This window comes from Gigantopelta aegis, chromosome 12, assembly GCF_016097555.1.
Source record: "Gigantopelta aegis isolate Gae_Host chromosome 12, Gae_host_genome, whole genome shotgun sequence".
Taxonomy (NCBI): Eukaryota; Metazoa; Mollusca; class Gastropoda; order Neomphalida; family Peltospiridae; genus Gigantopelta; species Gigantopelta aegis.
The window spans coordinates 26,986,044-27,011,126 of record NC_054710.1 but is presented as its reverse complement, the minus strand read 5'-3'; the positions used below and the strand labels follow the sequence as shown (position 1 = coordinate 27,011,126).

The window sequence follows — 25,083 nt, the reverse complement described above, 5'->3', positions numbered from 1 at the left end:
GCAAATGCTACGGACCCCGCGCTTTCAGGGGCCCCGTGGATCTCTCTCTTTTTTTTTAGTTTAGTTTAAACTTTATACAGCACGAGCGCGGCGTGCTAAAAGTGAAGAGCGCGTGCAATCGATAGATAGAAATTCTGTCCTGGCATAAAAACGCATGCGCGACTGTGTTGTCATCAGTGGTAATTTGATACGCTGGTATTATAAACACATTTTACCGTAAACCTTTTTTGAGTTACCCACTCTAATTATAGTGCCCCTCCCTCTTTATCGACATTTTATTAGATGTTTGCGTGTGTATGATAGTACACACACACGCACAAATATATCATATTTATGCACACAGACACAAAGTCAGAGGTACCCACGACAGGCGAGTTGCAAAAGGTTTCTGATGATGTAGTAGAACTGAACATGATGGCTTTATATTTTAAATGAAAAATTGACACGCTTTCACAACAGTGGCGTAACTATGTGGGGCCTGGGGCGGCCCGCACCCTCCCCCCCCCCCTCCATTCACAACATTGCCCCCCCCCACATTTGACCTTTGATTGTACACAAGAAATATGATGGAAAAACTGCAGTGCCCCCCCCCCCCCACCCCCACCCCCACCCCCAAACGAAGGTCTTGCCCCCCTTTGGCCCCCCAAAATAAAGACTGATTTACGCCACTGTTTCACAATCGATTTATAATGATTTATTCGACACTATTCTTTGTAGAATAACTGTAAAACAGTTATATATACATTCAAGTTTTAAAACAATATAATTTAAGATGCAGAATAATACAAATAGAAAGTTTATCTTCTATAAGTTTGTACATACGTGTAAACTCGGCGCCACACGTTTATGTCGACGTGTAAGTTGTAAAAATATCACGTGACGCGCTAAAAATGATGACGTAAAACATTCAAGTAGGTCACCACACGTAGGCGTACAAGTACACATAATAAATCTAAACCTCTCTATTTATTACAAATAAACGTGAAAATAACTAAATATTTCGAATGGGCCCTTTAATTTGTTAAGCAATATTCTAATAAATATTTAATACAATAAATCTTATTTTTACAATGGTAAGCAATATTTTTGGAGTCTTGGTGTATCCTGGGGGCACCTTGTGGTATATTGGGAGTGTCTTGACGGTAAATAGTTGGACCCGTTATACTTAAAGTCATCACCGTTGGTGGCTTTGGAGCATATGTGTTAATATCTGGATATAGTGTGTTGTGGTTTTCTTTACATGAACCTTCTTTTAATGGCGCACTATTATTATTGTTGATCAGTATTTAGCATTAAAATGATACATCGGGGTTTCGCAAGTTCTTATTTTAAAAATTATTTCCTGGAAAAAACAAACATATTTGACCAGTTTTAAGTCATTATTCGAATCTCAATCACTCTTTATTAACATCTTACAAACAACCCATACATAATATCGGGGTAATTAATGCCATTATACTAGTAGACTAGGACACTGTTTCACGTTTCCTGTCTTCGAGGGGGTAATGAAAAAAGAATTGCATGGGGCGATTGGAATAAAAATTTACAACGCGGGCCTGAGAATCAATTCTCATTTTTGCTTTTCCATAAGCCAACAAATGAACGTATTTCGAGAAACTGGTTATGCTATTCACCTAGCAGAGGTTGCCTCTTCTGTTTCCCCTGCAAACTTGTTTCTGACAACTCAGTTTTTGCAAAGCAAGGCTTTAATGGAAGAATGCCAGCAATCTGATACATCGTCACGAAACTAGCGCTGCACACCAACAAGCGATGATTGTCTTACTTACACGCAAGGACAGCGGAAAACGTGTTGACTCTCAATTAGTTAGCCAAACTGAGTCAGAACGTGACTACTGGCATGCAGTACTTGTTCGCCTTTCAGAAATTATTCGGTTTTTGGCAGAGAGAGGTCTCGCATTCCGTGGTACTGGCGAAACAATGGGTTCACCTCATGATGGCAACTATCTGGGGCTGATTGAGTTGTTGTCCAAGTTTGACCCTTTCCTTGCACAGCACATCAGAAGATACTGCAGTAAGGGCAAAGGAACCACATCCTATCTGTCAAAAACTACGTGTGACGAGTTCATCAACTTAATGGGAACTTGCGTTCTCGACCACATTATTTATGAAGTGAAAGAGGCCAAGTATTATTCCGTGTCTGACCGGCCTCAGTGGCGTCGTGGTTAGGCCATCGGTCTACAGGCTGCTAGGTACTGGGTTCGGATCCCATTCGAGGCATGGGATTTTTAATCCAGATATCGACTCCAAACTCTGAGTGAGTGCTCCGCAAGGCTCAATAGGTAGGTGTAAACCACTTGCACCGACCAGTGATCCATAACTGGTTCAACAAAGGCCATGGTTTGTGCCAGCCTGCCTGTGGGAAGCGCAAATAAAAGATCCTTGTTGCTAATCGGAAGAGTAGCCCATGTAGTGGCGACAGCGGGTTTCCTCTCAAAATCTGTGTGGTCCTTAACCATATGTCTGACGTCATATAACCGTAAAATAATGTGTTGAGTGCGTCGTTAAATAAAACATTTCTTTCTTATTCCGTGTCTGTTGACTCTACTCCCGAGTTGTCGCACGTAGACCAGCTTACAATTATTTTGCGATACGTACTGCCATCAGGACCCGTAGAGCGATTCGTCAAGTTTTTACATATGCAGGGGCACAGTGTGAGCAACTTGCTCAGAACCCGAGTGACTGTCTTGCTGAACATAACATCAGCCTGAGTGACTCGTGGACAGTCATATGACAACGCCAGCAACATGTCTGGCAGGTACAATGGAATGCAGGCGCATGTTCGAAAGCTAAATCCATTAGCGGAGTATGTGCCATGTGCTGGACACTCACTACATTTGGTGGGTCAGTTCGCAGCCTCATGTTGCGAACAGGCTACCATGTTCTTTGATTTCATACAGCGTTTATATGTATTTTTCTCTGCATCGACGTACCGTTGGTCTCTACTAACTGATGCATTGTCTGAGAACAAACTACCTGACAAATGATGGTCGGTCCGAGCTGATGCACTGAAAGCATTGTACATGGGCTATAGTCAAATAAACAACGTCATCGACGGTATTGCTGCAGATGAAAATCAGAAAGGTGAATGTCGACAAGAAGCACGTGGGCTTGCGGCAATGATGGACCGATTGGAAACGGGCATACTAACTGGACTGTGGCATCAGGTGTTGGAGAGATTCTAGATGTGCAGCGCGAGCCTGCAGTCAGCAGACCAAGACTTAAACACTGCATGCGCTCTATACAAGTCACTGATCGTGTTTGTTCAGAAGCTCCGGCCTACGTTTGAAGACACTTAACAAAAAGTCAAGGAATTAACAAATTCTGCTGAATATCGGTAAGACACACAGAGGGTGCGCAAACGCAACCGTAAATATGATCATGAGTTCGGATTGTCATCTAAAGAGGAGAAAACTGAAACGGCTGCAAACAAGTTTCGAGTCGGCACGTTCTTGTTGATCATCGACAGCTTGATTTCTGCACTGAAGAAACGTTTGCAAGCATATGAGGAAATCAGTAACAAGTTTGGCTTCTTGCGAAATTTAGGGTCGATGTCCGAGTAACAACTGTCAAAATCGGCGATGGCTCTCATTAACAAGTATCCAAATGATTTGGAGGCCAGTCTGGCAAACGAACTTCTACAGTTCGTGGCACTTCTCAACATGGAGTTTGACAAGCGGGCTACGACAACTGATCCGAGTGCTTCTCAGTCAGATGCTGCAGCTGATGATCAGGACAACATGGCGTTGACAGGCGGCGAGGCATTGGAGCTGCTCATGTACCGTCTCATCAGAGATCACAACATGCAATCATATTTTCCTAATACTGAAATCATGTTACGCATGTATTTGTGTATGGTAATTACAAACTGCACTGGGGAGCGTTCGTTTTCCAAATTGCGCCGCATAAAAAAATGCACAAAGAACGACGATGGGAGAAAAACGTTTAAATATGCTGACGTTGATGAGCATCGAATGCGAGTTGTTGAGAACGGTTGACACTACTTCCATTATAAAAGACTGCTCATATTAAATCTCGAAGGCGCGATATATCACTTACTCTGAGCCTGAATCACACTTGTCTACTGGCCTAAACTTTGACCCACGTTTTCGGGGCAAACATGCAGTTACATTATAGTTTAATGGCATTTGCACTGGTTTTTAATACTGTTGGGAAGATTCCTTTTGTTTCGACAATACATCTGACTGATTGTTCAAACATTAAGGTGTGTTTATGTTGTATGTATAGCTATGATAATAGTGGGCGTGTGGGGGGGGGGGGGGGGGGGTTTACTTTTGTAACCAGCCAGTAGTAGGGGCCTATGCTATGTTTTGCTACGGGCCCCGCAGTTGCTTAATCCGGCTCTGCGTATACGCAAGCAGATTACAGACACATGATAAAGAAATTTATCCTATAACTTACCCATGATATCCATGTCATAAACCCATGTGATAATTTACTTTATTAACCCGGTTAATAATGGTATGCAAATTTGCAAGGTCTCTAGGTTATGTGTTGCTGTGGATGGGTCATTTGCTTACAAGCCAAAGTCTCACTACACAGATCACTTCCGGGTGAAAGTTCATTCATCCACTATAGTTCTTAATTGTTACACATGTTATGGTTCACATATTCACTTCTAGGAAATGGTGAAGAATTAAAACAATATGTATGTTTAATGGTAAGCCTTCTGGCTGTATTTTGCCCATGTTATTTTGTAGTATTGTGCATCGACCTTTTGGGACATGGGTATATAGCGCAAGTGACAGCCGGAGTGAATCGGTTAATGAACCACCTGTTCGGACCAGTACTACATGTTCTCAATTTTGGAGTGAAAATAAATGTTCGCAATGGTGTATGTTGTTAGTGCCAACGAGAACCCGTTCTATTGGCAATCTTCGTTTGAAGTTGGGCAATTTAACATGGGTTTCAATGGCAGATGACATCTGTGTAGTGAGACCCAACATGACCCGTGTACCTGAGCGTAACGTTTTCAAAGATTTGTTTAAAATGCGTGACGTCAAACTAATCTGCGCTAATCGTGATGACGTCATATTATCGATGGCGGGGACTTTAGTACTGTGATTTACTAAACAATTAATTAAAATGTTATTTTAGAAGTGTTATAGGATAAATAGAATTCGCTATTCGTTTTTTTTAATGTGTAAAATATCAACCTCGTCTAGTTAATCGGTATTTGTCGAGGCATTTATCGAGACAAATACCAATTAACATAGACGGTTGATATTTTATATATTAAAAAATACTCGTGACGAATCCTCTATATATGTTACTGCAAAATAAATAATATAAAAAACAACAACAACAAAACAACCAAATACGCTAAATAATAAAAAATTTTTTAAAGATAGCAACTTTCCATAGCTATAGTCTGGTTCGTTCTGGGCCGGCGTAGACGCTATTCGCTGACCGTTGTTAAAATGACGTCATATACATCAATTTTGTGTTAACGAAATGACGTCAAATATGTGTTTCTTTTTTGGATTTGTATACGCCAGTATCTCTTGTTCACGCTGATTTTTATAGTTTATGATCAGGAGACTTCGTGTATGGTGCTATCACTAAAGGTGTGTTCCATTTATTATAGTATTTCGTATTATTATCTATATTTTGAACAAACACCTACAACAGTTACTCAGTACTGGCTCTTGAGAGCACGCTTTTTTTGTCGTGGCTGCGCACTGGTGTAGGGCAGTGACCATAGTATTCGATTAGTACCCAGTATTCGACCAGTGTATTTAATTAATTACCATACATGTTTAAACTGAATAGTATACAGATTTTCCCAATGTATTTTGAATATATGCGACAGCGTGAACATTCTTTCTTCCGGAAACGCAATAGCAGACGATAACCATGTGAAGGAAATGTTTTATTTAACGACGCACTCAACACATTTTGTTTACGGTTATATGGCGTCAGATAACCATGTGAATGAACATACGTATAAATTCATTGGCTATAGTGATAGGATCGTCGGCCATTTTTATAGCATGCTATTACACCATCCAACATTCCGTGAACATTTGCAATACTTTTAATCCATTTGAAATCTTTGAAAATGTTTTTAATGTTTTTATTTATGATCAAACGGAGCTGGCAATGTAATGTGACCTCGATCTTTATAATTTCGACCACGTGACAACGTGGTCAAATAATGATAAAATTATGATAGAGAGGGTTGCCCCAATATTCGTCCAATAGAAAAGCTTGAGGATACATTCCCAAAATAAACTCCCAAGAATCACAAATGTACTACTTTTGCCTTTTGGTGCTGTTTATCTGAACTTGCACACATGGGCGTACGACCCAGGGGGGCGGGGGGGGGGGGGGGGGGGCAAAATTGTGGAAAAACAATGGGGAAAATTCGGGCAGTTTTTATCTGGGTAAAATTTCGGGCAAATCAACCCCTCCAGCCCCCTAAATCAAAGAGTCCCCATACGCCCATGCAGTTACACAATTATATTTTATTTCCAGTCTAATAATCATTATCTGTGAATTGAGATAGGACCAAAGAGACTGTTCATCAGAAAGTATGTGTGCGTGTGTGAATGAGTATAAACGCATGTGCGTGCGTGTGTAAAAGCATGAAAACCGTACGAAATCGAAAACCGTATTATTTTAATTCCGAGTATTTTGTAATGTCTGCGCATGTTCGATCGTTGACACGACAATTTTTTTTTGTTAATTAAGGAAGTACACTTAAAACAAATTTCATTTAAAATGCGGGGGAAAAGGGTAAGAATAAGAATAAGTTTTATGCACAGTGAAATGTATTATTACAGTTAATTACACACACACTGTCATTGCTGCTGTTTTTGATGTCATGATGGTGTCACTGGGTCAGCAATGCCTTGTTGGGGTTGGGGGGGGGGGGGAGTTCAGTCAACACCCCTGTCATTTCAGAGTTAAAATTTGACCTTGTAACTTGTATTATTCAATAGCATAAAAGGAATACTGCATTGTGTTGCTTTTTAAAAGTCTTAGTAGGCTATTACTCCAAAGAACCAAATTCAACCACTGCATTGTCTGAATAAAAAGTGGTGGATCGGGATGGCTATAAGGGGTGTTGCAAGGCCATCTTAAAACAAAATAAGTGCCTATTTTATTCATATGATATAGACATTCTCTTATTTTCCTGTATTATTATCTTTTCAATGGTTTTCTATTTCGATATTTAGTTTTTTTGAGATGGCTCACTCACTTGACCCCAGCAATATTCTCTATTTTGGGACATTTACTTTTATACAAAATTCCTATTTTCTACCTATTTTGTGGGCAAAATTCCTATTTTCAGGCAACAAAAATTCCTATTTTCCTTTTTTTTTTTACACACCGCATCACTTGACGACCTGTACTAACAATAAATTGATTAATTAAATTCTAAGACTAGCACTAGCACAAAGTTAACATTATTTACAGTTCTTCATCTGAGATCTGAGATAAGCCACTACAATAATGCTCAAAAGACACACTAATATTAAAATGACATTCTAGCTACCACGTACTACACTACTAGCACACGGTTAGCACTGTACTTATAAGTACTTTAAAAACCACTACGGTCGACGAAGGTCACTTTTTACACTTATATTTTTTTCGTACACAATAAGTATAACATATCTCACAGTAATTTCACTTGAAATTCATATTTCGTAAATAGTACAAATATTTTAATCACAAGATTTTCTTCAAACCGAGTCAAGTGCATTAATAATGTTCAAAAAAAAGAAGAAAAATTCTATAGCAATTTTGCATTGAAATTTTTCCAGCGTTCTTAAAATGGAAATGTCATGCACCCAGTTTATTGTTCTTGTACAGGCAGGCCCGGGGTCAAATTTTACGTTATTCCGCAAATAGTAAATTTCGAAACGGAATAGTAAAACAATTCTTCCTATATTCCATCATGAAAATGAAAATAAAGCACAGAATACCATAAATCGCCTGCGACTATTCCGCTTACGCTTTTTCTTCTGCTACATTTTTCTGCAGAACAAATCCTCATGCTTCTAATTTTATACCTTTCTCATGCACTTACCGGTACAAAATAAAAGTCTTTTTGATCGAGACTAATGTTTGAAGTGAGTTTGTTTGTGATTCCAGCTAGTACGCTGTAATGCATAGACTGGTATATAAACAATTGTTTATTATGCAGTGTTGTACAGGGCGACGTAGCACAGTCAGGAAAACTAGTAGTACATTAATAATTGAAGGGATAGTACATTTTTAGATGGAATAGTCTTTTTTGAAATTCACTATTCCTTTGGGATAATGGTGAAAAAATTAAATTTCAACCCCTGACAGGGCTATAAATTTGGCTTTTTTCACGAGAATCCTAAACATTTCCACAGAACTTTATTAACAGTTTTAGTATATATAGAATTCTGTGTCATATGCTACTAACTGCGTGTATATGGATTGAAAAACCCCAACACTTACTATCTTTTTTTTATATTTAAGATTTGTCAGTAACCGTTTATCCAATTTTAAAGCAATTTTTTTTTTTTTTAAAGGTTTTTTTTAGTTGTTCCATTTTTTTTTTTTACAGTCAGTGTTTTTTCAGGTGTCTTACCAGCCCCAAGTTCAGCCAGCAAATGTTTCGCTAACGTTCACAAACTATTTGTTTGGTTTCCAATGTGGCCGTTTGGTTTACCCTGAACCGCACAAACCAGTCTGGCGGACGTTTTTCCTTTCGGTCTGGCTGAACGCAGCCCATTACTTTTCAAAGATTGCTTATTCATAAACAGCGCATGAAATACTTTTGCCGATGTATTTTGCGCATTGGTGCAATGTTTGTATGGATATTACTGAAGCACATTTCCACAACCGCCAAAAGATGTATTGATTAAAAAGGACATAATCATGACAAAAAATGAATACACTTAAAATCCAAAGTCTCTTCATACTGTAACAGTTATGATAAAAGTGGATATATTGGTGTATAGCTATGGTGTTTAGGTATCTTTATATGATAAGAATTTTGAAATTGTACAATTAATACACTTTTGCTTTTCAAAATAGTTGGTTACTTGCGTTACAATTTGTCCGCTATTTGGTAATGGCTAAAAAAATTGATTTTAAAGAAAAATAAAACTTTTATTGAAAGAAACATCAGAAAGCCACACAAATCAACTTGGTAAATATTACAACTTGCAAGTTAAACAATGAATAAATTAACCATTTTTAGGAATTAACGTCAATTTTTAGATAATTGAAATTTGAATTAAAACAACACTCTAAAAAGTAGTAGAAAATTTGAAATGCCACTTATAAGTGGTGTATAAGTCAAGTATACTTTTCAGTTTGTATAAGTTATTTCCATAAGGGCATAGGCCTATACATGTTTACAACAAAGTGGTGGCAGACAAACCAAATTTTGTGTATAGCTTTATCATGTACTGAATCAAGTTTGACTTTCATGGCAATTTACCGATGGCCCTTGAAATTAGGAGATCTGGAGAAAAAAAAAATCCTGACTTTTTTTTTTCAAGAAGACCTTATATTGAGATATTAACCTGAAATTTTGTGTATAGCTTTATCATGTAATTACAGATCAAGTTTGACTTTCATGGCGATTTACCCATTTTTGACAGAGTTATGGCCCTTGTGAAAATTGTTTTTCCAGACTTCTTTTTTAGAAGGCATTGAGATACTGAACTGAAATTTTATATATAGCTTTATCATGTACTGTTACAGATGAAGTTTAACTTTCATGGCAATTTACCCATTTTTGACAGAGTTATGGTTCTTGAACTTAGGAGATATGAAAAAACTAATTCTGGACTTTTGTTTTGCAATACCTGAAAATATTGAGGTGAAATTTTGTATATATATATATATATATATGGCTTATCATGTACTGTTACTGATCAAGTTTAACTTACATGGTGATTTACCCACTTTTCACAGATATTTGGCCCTTGAATTTAGGAGATACAAAAAATTGTTGGGTCAGGTATTGCTTTAGTAGTACTCTCAAAATGCTTGTTATTTTTATTTATTTATGTTAAATTTTTCTTTTCTTTTTCTTCCCAGGTATGAGTCCTTTTCATACGGTCATTGGAGTTTGTGCGCTCATCCTACTGGATGCAGAATTCAGCATAGGTAAATTTAAAATACTATATGATATATATAAGGCACCGTCTTGTTGTTAAGGGGTATATATCCAGTATCTATGTATGTTAAGATGTATGAATATCTTTATATTGTATGTGTGTCGGGTTTAACTAGTGCATCTAGATATTAATGCATGGGTACATGCAACTGAGACATAAAAAATCCTGTTTGGCCTCTCAAATTGTTTCTCAAGGGATTCGAACCTTAAATTAGGCACTTAATCACCCGTAGTACCTAGACGACCACGGTAACCGTTTGGCCAGTGAGACATTCTTAAAAAGAATGATCAGTTAAACCAACGGCATACGTGAGCTTGAGGTCTACAAATCATCCCTATATATACGTACATGAATTTTTAGTTGTGAACAAACCAATTGGCACTGGCAAATATGTATAGATGTATGTGAATATCTATATATACATGTATGTATGTCGCGATTGATTAGTACATTTAAACCAGGGGTTGGGGAAACGACCGAGATACAATGTAAGTAAAGTAATAACGAAAATTAGATGAACATTTTCTAATAGTCTTATATTCAACTTAATTACTGCAGCAGGATTTACCTCAGTCAGTTGAGTGCTTGCTTGAAGTGCTTGCATCACAGGATCGAACCACCTCGGTGGATCTCTTCAAGTGATTGGGTTATTTCATGTTCCAACCAGTGCACCACAACTGGTCAAAGGCCGTGGTATGTGCTTTCCTGTCTGTGGGAAAGTGCATATAAAAGATCTCATGCTGCATTAGGAAAAATTTCGCGGGTTTCCTCTGATGACTATGTGTTATAATTCCCAAATGTTTGACATCCAATAGTCGATGATTAATTAATCAATGTGCTCCAGTGGTGTTGTTAAACAAAACAAAACTTTTACTTTATTCAACTTACTGGAGCAGGAGTTAGCTCAGTCGGGTGAGTGTTCGCCAGAGCTCAGGTGCTTGTGTCGCAGGATCGAACCACCTTGGTGGATCCATTCTACTAATTTTTTTTTTTTTTTCATACCAACCAATGCACTACAACTGATCAAAGGTCGTGGTATGTGCTTTCCTGTCTGGGAAAGTGCATATATAAATGATCCCTTGCTTCTAATGGAAACATGTAGGGGTTTTCTCTGATGTCTAATATGTTAGAATTGTCAAATGTTTGACATTCAGTAGCCGATGGTTAATTAATCAATGTGCTCTAGTGGTGTCATTAAACAAAACAAACTTTTATTAGTCCCCTACCGGTCCAATCAGAGGGAACTATAGGTTTCATCTCTGTCCTTCTGTCTGTCTGTCCCACATAATATTGATGGGTTTTGTTTTAGAACGCCTTGAGATATTGAGCTGAAGTTTTGTGTATAGCTTTATCATGTACTGTTACAGATCAAGTTTGACTTTCATGGCGATTTTCCATGGAATTATGGCCCTTGAACGTTGGAGATATTAAAGAAAAATTCCCAGATTTTTTTTTTAGAATGCCTTAAGATATTAACCTGAAATTTTGTATAAATAGATTTATCATGTACTGCTACAGATCAGGTTTGACTTTCATGCCAATATACCCATGTTTGACAGATTTATGGCTCTTGAACTTAGGAGATGTGAAAATTTGTTTTCCGGATTTTTGTTTTGCAATGCCTGAAGATATTGAATCAATGTGAAATTTTGTATATAGCTTTATCATGTACTATTACTGATCAAGTTTAACTTTCATGGTGATTTACCCTCTTTTAACAGAGGTTTGCTCCTTGAATTTAGGAGATACGAAAAATGTATGGGGACGTGTATTGATTTAGCAGTACTCTCAAAATGCTTGTTCAACTTCAGTTTTAAAACATACATTTTACATTATGTTCTTGTCATAAATTAACTCTGTTCCACTTGTTCTACATGGCATATACATGTATGCACCAAATTTTGGATTGCCACCTTAAGTACTTAGAGATACAGAATTATATATTTTCAAAACCGTCCACCAAAACACCTTATGCCTGAAACCTTAGTGATACAGGTGCATGTTAAAAAGTTTCAAGTCAACCAAACCACCTTGATTTGTTCTAAATCTGTAAATGTACATGTAAATGGGCCTCCACCAGAAATTATTAAAAAGAACTTTGCTGTGAATGACATAAGAGGTAACCCAACTAGCTGTGCATAAATGTTATTGTTCAGTGTAAGGATCACATGATATATATTAACATAATTAATTGTAATACATACATATTATTTCAAATGTGTGCAGTTTAAATGTTTACAATTGAAGATGTACTGTCTTACAGGTCAAGCAAATACAAGCACGCTGTCCATGTCATGTGAGGAGAATGGAAAACCAAAAGGAAGCGCAGTTCTAACTTGTAAAGTAACCGCGGGTGACCTTAAAGTAGGTTTTTACATATACCGGCCGGGAGAGGACCAACAATCCGTAGTCCAGTGCCAGCTCAATTCCAGTTCTTGTTCCGTGAATGAAACTGGCTACACTGCCAGTGCAACTTCTTCACAGGTCACTCTCACAATAGAGTCGTTCAACCCGGAAACCGATGCTGGAGAATGGACGTGTCGTGATGGACCCACTGGTAAAACCACTGGTGAAACGTATTCTACGTGTACAAAGTCTGCAATAGGTAAGTTACTATAGTGTTCTTACTCCAAGCACTTTGGGGGCAGGATGAGGTCCAGTGGTAAAGCGCTCACTTGATGTGCAATCGGTCTATAGGATCTATCCCTGTCAGTGGGCCCATTAGGCTATTTCTCGTTCCAGCCAGTACACGTACCACAACTGGTATATCAAAGGCTGTGGTATGTGCTGTCCTGTGGGATGGTACAATTAGATTGACATGGAACAACTACCTTTTTTCACAAGGAAAAGTTCCAGTTTTATGTTGCACTTGTTTCAATAAAAATTAGTCTTGTTTGAAGTTAATTTTAATAATCTTTAATTTGTACAAAAAATCTTTAATTGGTGCAATTTGATATAGGTTGGGGAAAACAAACTTTTTAAAATTTATTTATTTGTTATTATTTTATAATTATAATATATATATTTTTAAATTATTATCTTTTGTTTCTTGATAAAAAATTAAATTAAATTAATCATCCATAATATGCAACACTAAATTACCCCGAAAATGCGCCTCTGATTAGTCATAACATTTTCTATATACTAGTTAACCTATGAAATAAAGTTCATATATGAATCGGTAAGTATTATTTTCGTGGGTTTTTGTAATTTTCATAATTTTTTAGATCAGCTAATGGTGATTAAAATTAGGCAAAAAATCGAAAACATTGCGTTTACTTACGGGCATTTGTGGCCAGCTGTCCAGTATTTATGTCCATTATTCCCAATAACAGTGGTTTTCTGACCAGAATTTTTTTTTAAACCCGAACTGCAATTCATATTGCAATATTTGGTGATTTTCGTTGTTGGTAAAACGATCAAATTTATTATCAAATTAGCTGTCACAATCAGCTATCGATCCTTGAAAATGACCGTGACGTTCTGCCATTGTTGTCAAGTGATAATACTTGCCGAAAACCACTTTTTGAACTCAAAATTTCAAGGTATTTTCAATTGAAAAAATCAAAACAAAAGCCACCATTTTGAGAAAAAAAAAAATGAATTGGGGAATGCACTGTATACTGTATACAGTGTGTTGATTGACGTGACGTCGGGCGAGATATCTCGCCTGCAGTACTCAGAAGGTTAATTACAAAACGAACCCCTTTGACATTTACTGGTGTAGGGTGGGACGTACAGTATCCCAGTGGTAAAGCATTCGCTTGATGTGTGGTCGGTCTGGGATCAATCTCCGTCAGTTGGCCCATTGGGCTATTTCTCGCTCCAGCTAGTGCACCACGACTAGTATATCAAAGGCCGTGGTATGTGTTATTCTGTGTGGGATGATGCATATAAAAGATCCCTTGCTGCTAATCAAAAAGAGTAGCCCATGAAGTGGTGACAGCGGGTTTCCTCTCTCAATATCTGTATGGTCCTTAGCCATATGTCGGACGCCATATAACTTTAAATAAAATCTGTTGAGTGTGTCGTTAAGTAAAACATTTCCATTTCCACTTACTGGTGATGCCCAAGACAAGTACAAACAAAACAGAAGCTTAATTAGGCTGGGGGGGGGGGGGGGGGGGTGTCATCTGGTACCCTTGTCCGCTGAGGCTAAAATATTGTTTTAAAGTTCAATATATTAGGCTATACTTGTGTCCAGGGAAATTATATTTCCTTGCATAAGTTTATATTATTTGTTATGATTTTACATGCTTTATTAATTTACGTTTTTAATGATTAATACACTTCCACCAACTTTGATTTGAATCTACAATCTTTAAATGAACTTGTATTAATCAACATACTGGTTTTGCTTTGACAAAATATACTAAAAAGGTAATAAATACTGAAAATGCACCCAGATGCAGTGCCTTCACATGTTATTATTGTGCGAGCTTCACTCCCTTAATGGCGGACCGATCACATGATTCTAAACAAGCCGAACAGAACTTAACAACAAGTAATATGTTTCAGGCTCTGGATGATGGAGGTGATGAGATGGAAGTCTCATCACTTGATTATCCAGGAACAAAACGACCACCACCAAAGCCAAAGATAACTCCCCTACTTCCTCCCGATGGCGAATAAAGTCATCCAGTGTAACTGTCATGGGCTTAGGCCCAATTTTGATCAATTAAGTCTTCTAATTCAAAAATATAATCCTATTGCGGTATGTCTTCAGGAGACTTTCCTGAAGGACACTGACAATATTAATATTAGAGGGTTTAACCTCTATCACAAGTTTCAGGAAACTGATAACAGAGCTGGGGGTGTTTCCATTTTAGTAAATGAAAATATCTCTGAGAGTGTAATTCCATTAAATACTAATTTGCAAGCTGTGGCTGTAAAGTCACAGCCCATAAAACTATAACTTTATGCTCTCTCTATTTGCCTCCTCGTAATAATTTCAACTTCAATCCCAAAGATCTTCAAGATCTCTTCGACCAACTCCCTAGCCCTTTTGTAGTTATGGGAGATTTCAATGGTCACCACACTTTGTGGGGATGCGAGGATGTAAATACTCGAGGCAAACAATTAGAAGACTTAATTCTCAAAAATGACTTAATTATATTTAACGATAAAAGTCGAACTTATTTTCACGCTGCAAGTGGCTCTTTCACTTCAATTGATCTAACTTTATGTAGTCCATCACTGTTTCTGGATTTCTCCTGGAAAGTCGGTCTAGACCTCTGTGGCAGTGACCACTTTCCGATTTTTTTGGAGAATGATGGACCACCATCACTTGAAAGAGTTCAAAGATGGAAGTTATGGAGGGCTGACTGGGATCAGTTTCAGCATCTATGCAGCACTCGTCTGCAACAATCTGCCATTGACGATGCTGACGATCTCATGTCCTCTTTCACTTCCATTTTGAAAGAAATTGCAGAAGAAACTATTCCCAAGACTTCGGCAGTGCCGAAACGTTTCACTAAACCATGGTTCAATGAATCATGCAAAGATGCTATTAAAGAACAAAACAGGCACATTGAGAGGTTTAAACGGGAACCCACCTGGGACAACCTCTCTGCCTATCGTATTGTTACGGCAAAGGCCCGCAGAGAGATCAGACAAAGTAAGAAAACATCTTGGAGAAAATATGTCTCCAAGTTGAATTCCCAAACCTCTGTGAAATCTGTGTGGAATAGGATCTGTAAAATCAAGGGAAAAGAATCCAGTAGTACTGTCCATCATTTGTCTGTCAATGACACAAACGTCACATCTCAACGTGACATCGCCAATGCACTGGCAGACAACTTTTCTCATAACTCCTCTTCTGCTTTCAGCTCAGATGCTTTTACATCTGTCCGTACTAAAGCTGAAAAGCAACCTATTAATTTTTAATCTGAGAATGCTGAAATATACAACAGGCCCTTCTCTTCGGAGTTGCAGGATGCTCTTCGAAAAGCCCATGATACTTCGGTGGGACCAGATGAAATACATTATCAACTACTAAAACACTTACCCAAATCTTCTCTTTTAGTTCTTTTGAACATCTTTAATAAAATCTGGAGTTCTGTTGACTTCCCTTCTGATTGGAGGAAGGCTATTATAATTCCTAATTCCAAAGCCTGGCAAGGATCCTACTGACCCTACCAGTTACCTCCCCATTGCTCTCACAAGCTGCATCTGCAAAACTATGGAACGAATGATCAATCGTAGACTTGTCTGGTTTCTCGAGTTCCACAAATTGCTTACTAACGTGCAATGTGGGTTCAGATCCAGTCGAGGTACGGTTGATCATCTCGTCAATAATCAACACCTGGTTTCAGTGTTCTTTGATTTGGAAAAGGCCTACGATACCACATGGAAGTATGGGATTTTAAAAGACCTCCATGGCATGGGCCTAAGAGGTCTTCTTCCAAATTTTATTTCTAACTTTTTAAAAGATAGAATTTTTAAAGTGCGAGTGGGATCCACGTTTTCAGATTCCCACTCACAAGACATGGGGGTGCCCCAAGGTAGCATCCTGTCGGTTACCCTATTCTTAATTAAAATTAACAGCATCGCCCAGTGTTTAAAACCTGGTGTCGATTGCTCACTATACGTTGACGATTTTCAGATTTGTTACAGGTCATCCAATATGAGTATCATTGAGCGTCAGTTGCAGCTTTGTTTGAATAAGCTTCAACAATGGACAACTGACAATGGCTTTCGATTCTCAAAGTCAAAAACAGTCTGTATGCACTTCTGCCAGAAAAGAGGTCACCACCTAGACACTCAGCTGTTTCTGGACAAAAGCCCGATTCCCGTGGTCGAGGAGACCAAATTTCTGGGAATTATATTTGACAGGAAGCTATCTTTCATACCTCATTTAAAATATGTTAAAAAGAAAGGGCTAAAGGCCCTAAATATTCTCAAAGTTATTGCCAGCACAGAGTGGGGAGCAGACCGTAAGGTTATGCTCCGACTGTATCGATCTTTGATTAGATCTAAACTAGATTACGGCTCTATTGTGTATGGGTCGGCACGCAAGACTTAATTGCAGATGCTTGATCCCATACACAACCAGGGACTTAGGCTTTGTCTTGGTGCTTTCAGAACATCTCCTGTGGAAAGTTTGTATGTCGATGCACATGAACCTAGTTTGGGTGCTAGACGTGCAAAGCTGTCTCTGCAGTATGCTACCAAGATAAAGTCAATGCCAAAACACCCCACCCATAATGCTATCTTTGACAATCGATTTATGAAGTTGTTTGATGCAAAGCCAAATGCAGTCTGCACATTTGGTCTTCACATTAGGCAGCTTTTATCTGCTTCCAACATTGATCTTTCAGACATTTTGGAAACACCTACATATTTTGTTTTGCCACCTTGGTGCATAAAACCACCTAAAATTGTGTTGGATCTCGTGCATCTGAAGAAAGATCGCACGGATTCAATTATTTATAACCAATATTTTATGGAAATAAAAGAGAAATACTGTGACTACATCCCTATTTACACGGATGGGTCACGGGATGGGAATTCTGTGGCTTGTACCACAGTTTTTCCATCAGACAAAGTAAACTCTATGAGATTGCCTGATTTGGCATCTATATTTAGTGCCGAAACTTGGGCAATTATTAAAGCCCTAGAGGAAATCAAAAACTCTAGCTCCTCTAAATTTATAATCTATACCGACTCACTTTCGTGTCTCCAGTCTTTACAATATATGAAGCTGGAACATCCCTTAATTGGGATGCTGATACGAAAGTGTGTCTTTTTATCTATTAACAATAAGAATATTGTGTTTTGTTGGGTACCCAGCCATGTTGGCATCAGAGGCAATGAAAGGGCAGATTGTGCTGCCAAGTCTGCTTTGACTTTGCCACGTGCCAATGCTGGTATTCCCTATAGTGATCTCAAACATCACGTAAATAATTATATCTTTTCTACTTGGCAAGATGATTGGAACGGTGCGGTCGCGAACAAGCGTCATTCTGTTAAGCCAGTCGTGAGAGTGGCAGTCCTCCTATAGGCAGTGCAGAAGGGATGAAATAGTCTTGTGTTGTGCTCGCATCGGACATACTTACATTACCCATTCATTTATTCTCATGAAGGATCCTCCACCTCAGTGTGAGCATTGTCAGTGTACACTGACGGTGCACCATATTTTGGTGGAGTGTAATCATCTGATCCAGACTAGAAACGATATATTCGAAGCAAGGGATGTGGTGGAATCCTTTAGATTCCACCCTGAACTTGTACTAAAGTTTTTAAAAGAAACTGGATTTTATTCCAAATTTATATTTACTTTTGTGTAATATTTGATTTGTAACATGAATTTTACCTTTATAACAAATGTGATATGTATTATTTTGTACAGCTCTTTACACTGTCTTTGACTTAACATTTCAAATTTCATGTACCACCGCACAGCTCTATACACTGTTTTTAACCTAACCTTTTATTTTTACCATTGTATGACGTCCAATAGCCGATGTACTATTTTGTGCTGGGGTGTCGTTAAACATCCATTCAATTCAATATATTACCAGCGCCGTAATACTCCCCATGTTAAATTCAATGACATATAACCCAAGCAAACGTATATGCTTGACATACATGCTACAGATAGACGACCATTTCTCAGAATATTTACATCAACATCATAGAATGTTTTCCTACTTAGTTGTCCTACCATCTTTAATGTCTCTTTTGGCACAGAATCTGAAACAATGGTTTTCTTTATCAACCATGCCTTAAGATAGCAAATTATGGTCAATATAGGTACATATACTGAATTCATCCACCTGTTCTCACTAGGAATGTCCTTGAACCATGTTTCTTGACTATAATTACTGCTGATATTCATTTCTCCTTCCCGTCTCTGAAATGTTTCACCCGAACGAACTGTCCTTCCTGAAATTCAAAAAATTTCACATACATGTAGCTTTCATCATGGTGTTTCACTTCTAACTCATGCTTAATTATAGCATGGACAATTTTCTCAGTATCCGGTTTCAGAAGACTGAAGCGAGTGCGAAGTTGTCATTTGAGAAATGTCAACCAGTCGCACTATGTGGTGTCGATCGATACATTAATAGAAAATTATCAAGTCGATTAGCTGTAAGCTAATGTGATCTTGATTTCCTGCGTACAGGACATGTTTGATCAGTGTTTGCTTCACAGTTTGAACAGTACGTTCTGCTGCTCTATTTGAAGCTATATGGATAATATATTATATGGTGGTGTAATTTAGAATGTGATGTCTACCGTTTTTACGCATGAAATCATCAAACTCTACACTTATGAACTGAGGACCGTTATCCGATACAAGACCTTCTGGGATAGGCCGCAAATAATCTTCTTAAAGTCTCAATTGTTTTTGCAGATGTAGTTGTACTCATGTGGAATACTTCTAACCATTTTGAATGACTATCTATCACTATCAGATAGTTGTGCTTTTGAAACTCTGTATAATCTATATGTATAATATAGGCTTTGACTACTCTGCCATACACGCTTTGGCCAATTCCATGGTCTGATCAGATCCAGGCCACCACAGATAGCTCCTTGCTGATGATTTTATTCAATGTATGCCCAGATGCATTTCATGCAGGTCATCCAGAAGTCGTTCTCAATATTTTGGCAGAATAATCACCTCATTCCCCACAGTACACAACCTTGTCCACTCGTTAGTTCATCTTTTCTAATGAAATATGGATGCAGTTCTTTATCTGACAAAGACTGTGGCCAATGTATTCATGGTACATGTATATATGTCCATACCCGTGACAAGATTGGATCCTTCCTATGTAGCCTCACTAATATCCTGAGCAGTTACTGCAGGTAATTAACTCATCCATGTATGTGAAGTAGAAGATGTCTGCTTCTTCTTCTTGTGAAGCAGACGCCGAGAAAGTACATCAGCATTACAGTGTTAATTCTGCTGACTTTCTTTGTATGCTGATCCAGTCAGAGTGGATGTATAAACTGTAGAGACCCAACTCTTCCAGTTCCATCTGGTCTGGTTAATCTGTGACATATTTTGTCGCCAAAGTTTTGGAATTTTTCCTTTTTGATTGGCACATTTTTAGCAATATGTCCCTTTCTGGAGTAGGAAAAACATTCTTCATTCTTGAACTGGCACAAATGTGGTGCATGACTTCTCCCACAATGAAAACATGGAATTCCTTTCTTACTGGAACTGCTTTTGTTTTGCCCAAAAGGATGAGGATTTTTTTACTGTTGGCCTTAAAAACAACATTGACAGGCTGTTCTCTACCATTATTTACAGGCTTTATCATGGGTTGAATTCTATTTGGGGTGTGGGGGGGGGGGGGGGTGTGGCACGGAAAGTGTTGCTTTCTGTTTAATAACAAAAATTAGGGCATTATAAGGCAAGTTGGAGGGGCATAAAGACAAATGTTTCCTTCAAAAGAGGGGCACGAAGGTAACTTTCTGAGACAAAAATTATTTCACTTTATGGTCTTGCATGACTCCAATGTTTATTTCTGATTTTACAAGGTTAATAACATGTAGCATATATGCTACATTTTCCTTGTATGCCCAATGTCACAGATATATATGCTACATTATTAAAAGTATATACAAGTTTATGAAAATTCACAAATCAACATGGAAGTGTTTAATGTACACTAACAGGTCTGTAAGTTGAATGAATATGATAATCTTTGGTATTTATTTTGAGTACTTGGGCACTAGAGGGTTACAATAAATCAATGTTTCAAATATGCGGGCACGGCACACGACTTCTTCATCCTTCCAGCACCGCCTGTATGACTGCCACTCTCCCAGGACTGGCTTGGCAGAATGAAGCATGTTTTTGACCGCAGCGTCCCTGTCATCTTGCCAAGTCAAAAAGATATATTGGTTAATATGATATTTAAAATCGATAATATGTAAGTCACAAAGAATATATTTATAAATGTTGTCAAAACTTAAACTGCGGTAAATAACGTTACTTTTATGGGCATTTTTGCGCTTTTTGTTTTACATCCTGGTATAACTGATCTGTCACTTAGTGTGTCGATGAACAAGCAGCCCGACTTTGCTAGATGTGATTTTTCATTACATTATGTGTCATTTCTAATTAATAAAATGCTGGGTTTAAAAACAAATTTTAATTCCAAAGGGCATGGTGGCAAACCAGGTAATTAGGCACAGCAGTATTTTTTTTGCCGTCGGTGCCTTGGTGAAATTCGAGCCCTGCTTTATACCTACCAGTATCTGCTGTGTGTTTTTGTCAGCCAATTCCACTGCCTGTGCAATTTCTATTGCTTGCTCTAATGTTAAGGTTGCTATTGTCAAAAGTTTTTTTTTTTTTTTTTGCATGGCCTCATCTCGCAAACCACAAACAAATTGATCACGTAGAGCTTTTCAATTACTTTTATGTTTGTTTTATTTTAAATATATATATGATGTACCTAAGATGAAACGTTAACAAATTATCTGTCTGTGTGGTTGGATTGATCTAGGAAAAGAATGTATAGGCAAAATTAAAGGAATGTTTTTGAGTCTAGTTTGTGGTAAGCTGTCTGTTTATTCTTATAAACTAAAATAGAACTGAGTTCCTTTGCTGCTTAATTAACCTTATATACGTGATATTGTTATACAATAAACATTGTGCATGAGGGGAGGGATGTAGCCAATGACAGTGGTAATTTAAAGTGCTCTTTTGATGCTTGATCGATCTGAGATCGATCCCTGTCGGTGTGGCCATAGGGCTATATTTCTCGTTCCAGCCAGTGCACCTTTGACTGCTGTATCAAAATCTGTGGTAGCTAGATACTATCCATAATATTATGTGGGATGACGCATATAAAAAACACCTTGCTACCAATGGAAACAAATTCTACCGGGTTTCCTCTCTGTGGGTCTCCTCTCTAATGCTAATCTCAGACTATCAACTGTCTCGATGGAGTTGGCCAACTCGATAGTTGTGTTGTTACTGGCCCTAACTCCCGACCTAATTAAGGCTGGTGCACTCAGATTGACAACTAATCAATCATAGGAGTTGTATACGACGAGAATCTGTCCCATCATTCTATAAAAAAACATTTTTGTCAATAATTTCAGTTTGGTTTGACGTAAGAAGAAAAGTAAAAGTGTTTTGGAAATAAAAAAACGATACTATTTTTTTGTGTGCAATTTACAAATCAGTCAGCTCAGAATTAAATAGCTTGTAGTAAATTCCATAGTATAAAAAAGGCTTTCGCTGTGGGACAGACTATAGATGTGACGCTGACATTTTATACATGTAGGGCCGTAAAAAAAAAAATCAGATGTTGACGACATCGTTTCGTTTTTGTACACAATGGGCCCAAATATAAGGGACTATTTTATCGCAATTTCAATTCATGGCCATATTTCGTAATGGTACACCTACAAATTACACTATTTTGTACAAACACAGTTTCAAAAGCAATTTTGCACTCAATGTTTTCCAGCGTTCGGAAAAAGGACACGTCATGCACCCATTTTATTTTATTGTAGGGAGATGCAACGTGACGTCATTCGAATATCGACGTCATTCAAATGAAAAACATTACCCTGTCAGTCTGCGCATGCCAATATTACACTAGTTAGATACTGAGTGATTGTTATGACATAAGTAATATCTTACACTGGTGTGCAATAAATATATATATATGTATTATTGATAGAGATATGAATATATACATTTGTATATATAGATCTACAATTTTATTTATTTATTTCAAATGTGTGCTGTTTAAATCTTTACAGTTGAAGACTATCTTACAGGGGTGGGGCGAGACGTAGCCCAGTGGTAAAGCGCTCGCTTGATGCGCGGTCAGTTTGGGATCGATCCCCGTTGGTGGGCCCATTGGGCTATTTCTCGCTCCAGCCAGTGCACCTCGACTGGTACATCAAAGACTGTGGTATGTGCTATCCTGTCTATGGGATGGTGCATATAAAAGATCCCTTGCTGCTAATTGAAAAGAGTAGCCCATGAAGTGGCGACAGCAGGTTTCCTCTCTCAGTATATCTGTGAAGTCCTTAACCATATGTCTGACGCCATATAACCTTAAATAAAATGTGTTGAGTGCGTCGTTAAATAAAACATTTCTTTCCTTACAGGGGCGAAAAAGGCAGTGACGCTGTCCATGTCTTGTAAGGACGATGGGAAACCAGGAAAAAGAACAGTGGTAGCTTGTGGAGTAGCAGGTGACCTTGAAGACAGTGTTTACGTATACCGGCCGGGAAAGGAACAAGAATTCGTAGTCCATTGCGAATCTAATCTCGATACATGTCTCCAGGATGTACCTGGCTACACTGTCGATGCTTCTTCTGGACAGGTCCTTGTCACCATAGAGTCGTTCAACCGGACAGTGGATGCTGGAGAATGGACGTGTCAGTATGGATCCACTGGTGAAGAGCAATCTACGTGTACAAAATCTACTATAGGTAAGTTAATTTTACAAGGGAGAGAGAGAGAGAGAGAGAGAGAGAGAGAGAGAGAGAGAGAGAGAGAGAGAGAGAGAGAGAGAGAGAGAGAGAGAGAGAGAGAGAGAGAGAGAGAGAGAGAGAGAGAGAGAGGGAGGGGGGGAGGGAGAGAGCGGGGGGGGGGGGGGAGGGAGGGAGAGGAAGACACATGCAAACACAGAACTGAATTTTCAAAGCCTGTTATGTCTTGCATGCATGTGACTACATACATTTAAAATGCTTAAACACCAATGGTTAATAAAAACAGCCTTCATAAATGTCTCCCATCCAGGGTTTTGACACCCATGGCTTTGAAATTGAGAATTTTTGTGTCATTTTACCAAAAATTGGGAATTTTTAGTTTCATTTCATTAAGCCAAGTTAGAATTTAAACAGTAATGCTATATCTACATGTCCTTGTGTTTATTGAAATAAATACATCTATTGTGCATTACAAAACGTTATTGGGGAGGGAAGGTTTGTCAAGTGAATGAGATTACATTCAGATTGGGAATTTTTTACTCCAAAATTAGGAATAAAAAAATGGCATAGCCTCTGTAGAATGGTGGGGAATGGTGCCCATTATCGGAGTCTAGAAACATAGGTGATAAAACCCTGCCATTATTGTTACAAAACTATTTAGACTGTTATAATAATATATATAATTATGAGCTACATTCTTGTGAACAGTCTCCGAGTCTGAGTGAAATAAACAAAATATTGATTCAAATCTATATTTGGATTTCTTTTCAACTTGGGGAGGGGGGTCAAGGCATTCTATGGCTCGCTCGCTTCCGACACCTCGCTCGATGAGCAGTCGGTCTGGGATCGATCCCCGTCGGTGGGCCCATTGGGCTATTTCTCGTCACAGCCAGTGCACCACGACTGGTATATCAAAGGCCGTGGTATGTGCTATCCTGTCTGTGGGATGGTGCATATAAAAGATCCCTTGCTGCTAATCGGAAAGAGTAGCCCATGAAGTGGCGACAGTGGGTTTCCTCTCTCAATATCTGTGTGGTCCTTAACCATATGTCTGATGCCATATAACCATAATTAAAATGTGTTGAGTGCATCGTTAAATAAAACATTTCTTTCTTTCTTTCCGACACCTGAAGTCACTTAACTCTATGAACCACAGTATTGCACTGCATTCCACATCTATTAGAAGAAAGGGTTCTTTATATGTTAAGAAAGCAGGAGGATCAATCAACGTATCTAGAATCTACACCTTTTGCTAGAACAAGTTTATTAAAATCATCATTTATTTACTCGGCAATTGATCTGTGGAATAATTCCTGTGAGGAAAAGAATAGAAAATATATTACACACAAGATTTAAACCCCAGTTTTTACAGATGTGAACTTAATTACCACAGACACTTCGTGTAACTTTGGATACCATTGTGCCTTTTTTCTTGTTATATGGTCAAAGCACATTAAAGGATGCTAATAATAAAGAAAAATTTACTTATGTTCAAATATATATCAAACAAACT

The 25,083-nt window shown here is 38.1% G+C and overlaps 1 protein-coding gene across 1 annotated transcript in view; it reads left to right on the top strand.

The window, feature by feature from the left end:
• Positions 1-5,467: 5,467 nt before the first annotated feature.
• LOC121385933 overlaps positions 5,468-25,083 on the top strand; it is a 36,492-nt gene continuing 16,876 nt past the window's right edge. Inside the window, exons 1-4 of the mRNA XM_041516727.1 lie at positions 5,468-5,606; positions 10,075-10,143; positions 12,418-12,759; positions 23,244-23,570. Coding sequence (XP_041372661.1) covers positions 10,077-10,143; positions 12,418-12,759; positions 23,244-23,570 — 736 coding nt within the window. The 5' untranslated portion in view covers positions 5,468-5,606; positions 10,075-10,076. The remainder of the gene's footprint in view (positions 5,607-10,074; positions 10,144-12,417; positions 12,760-23,243; positions 23,571-25,083) is intronic.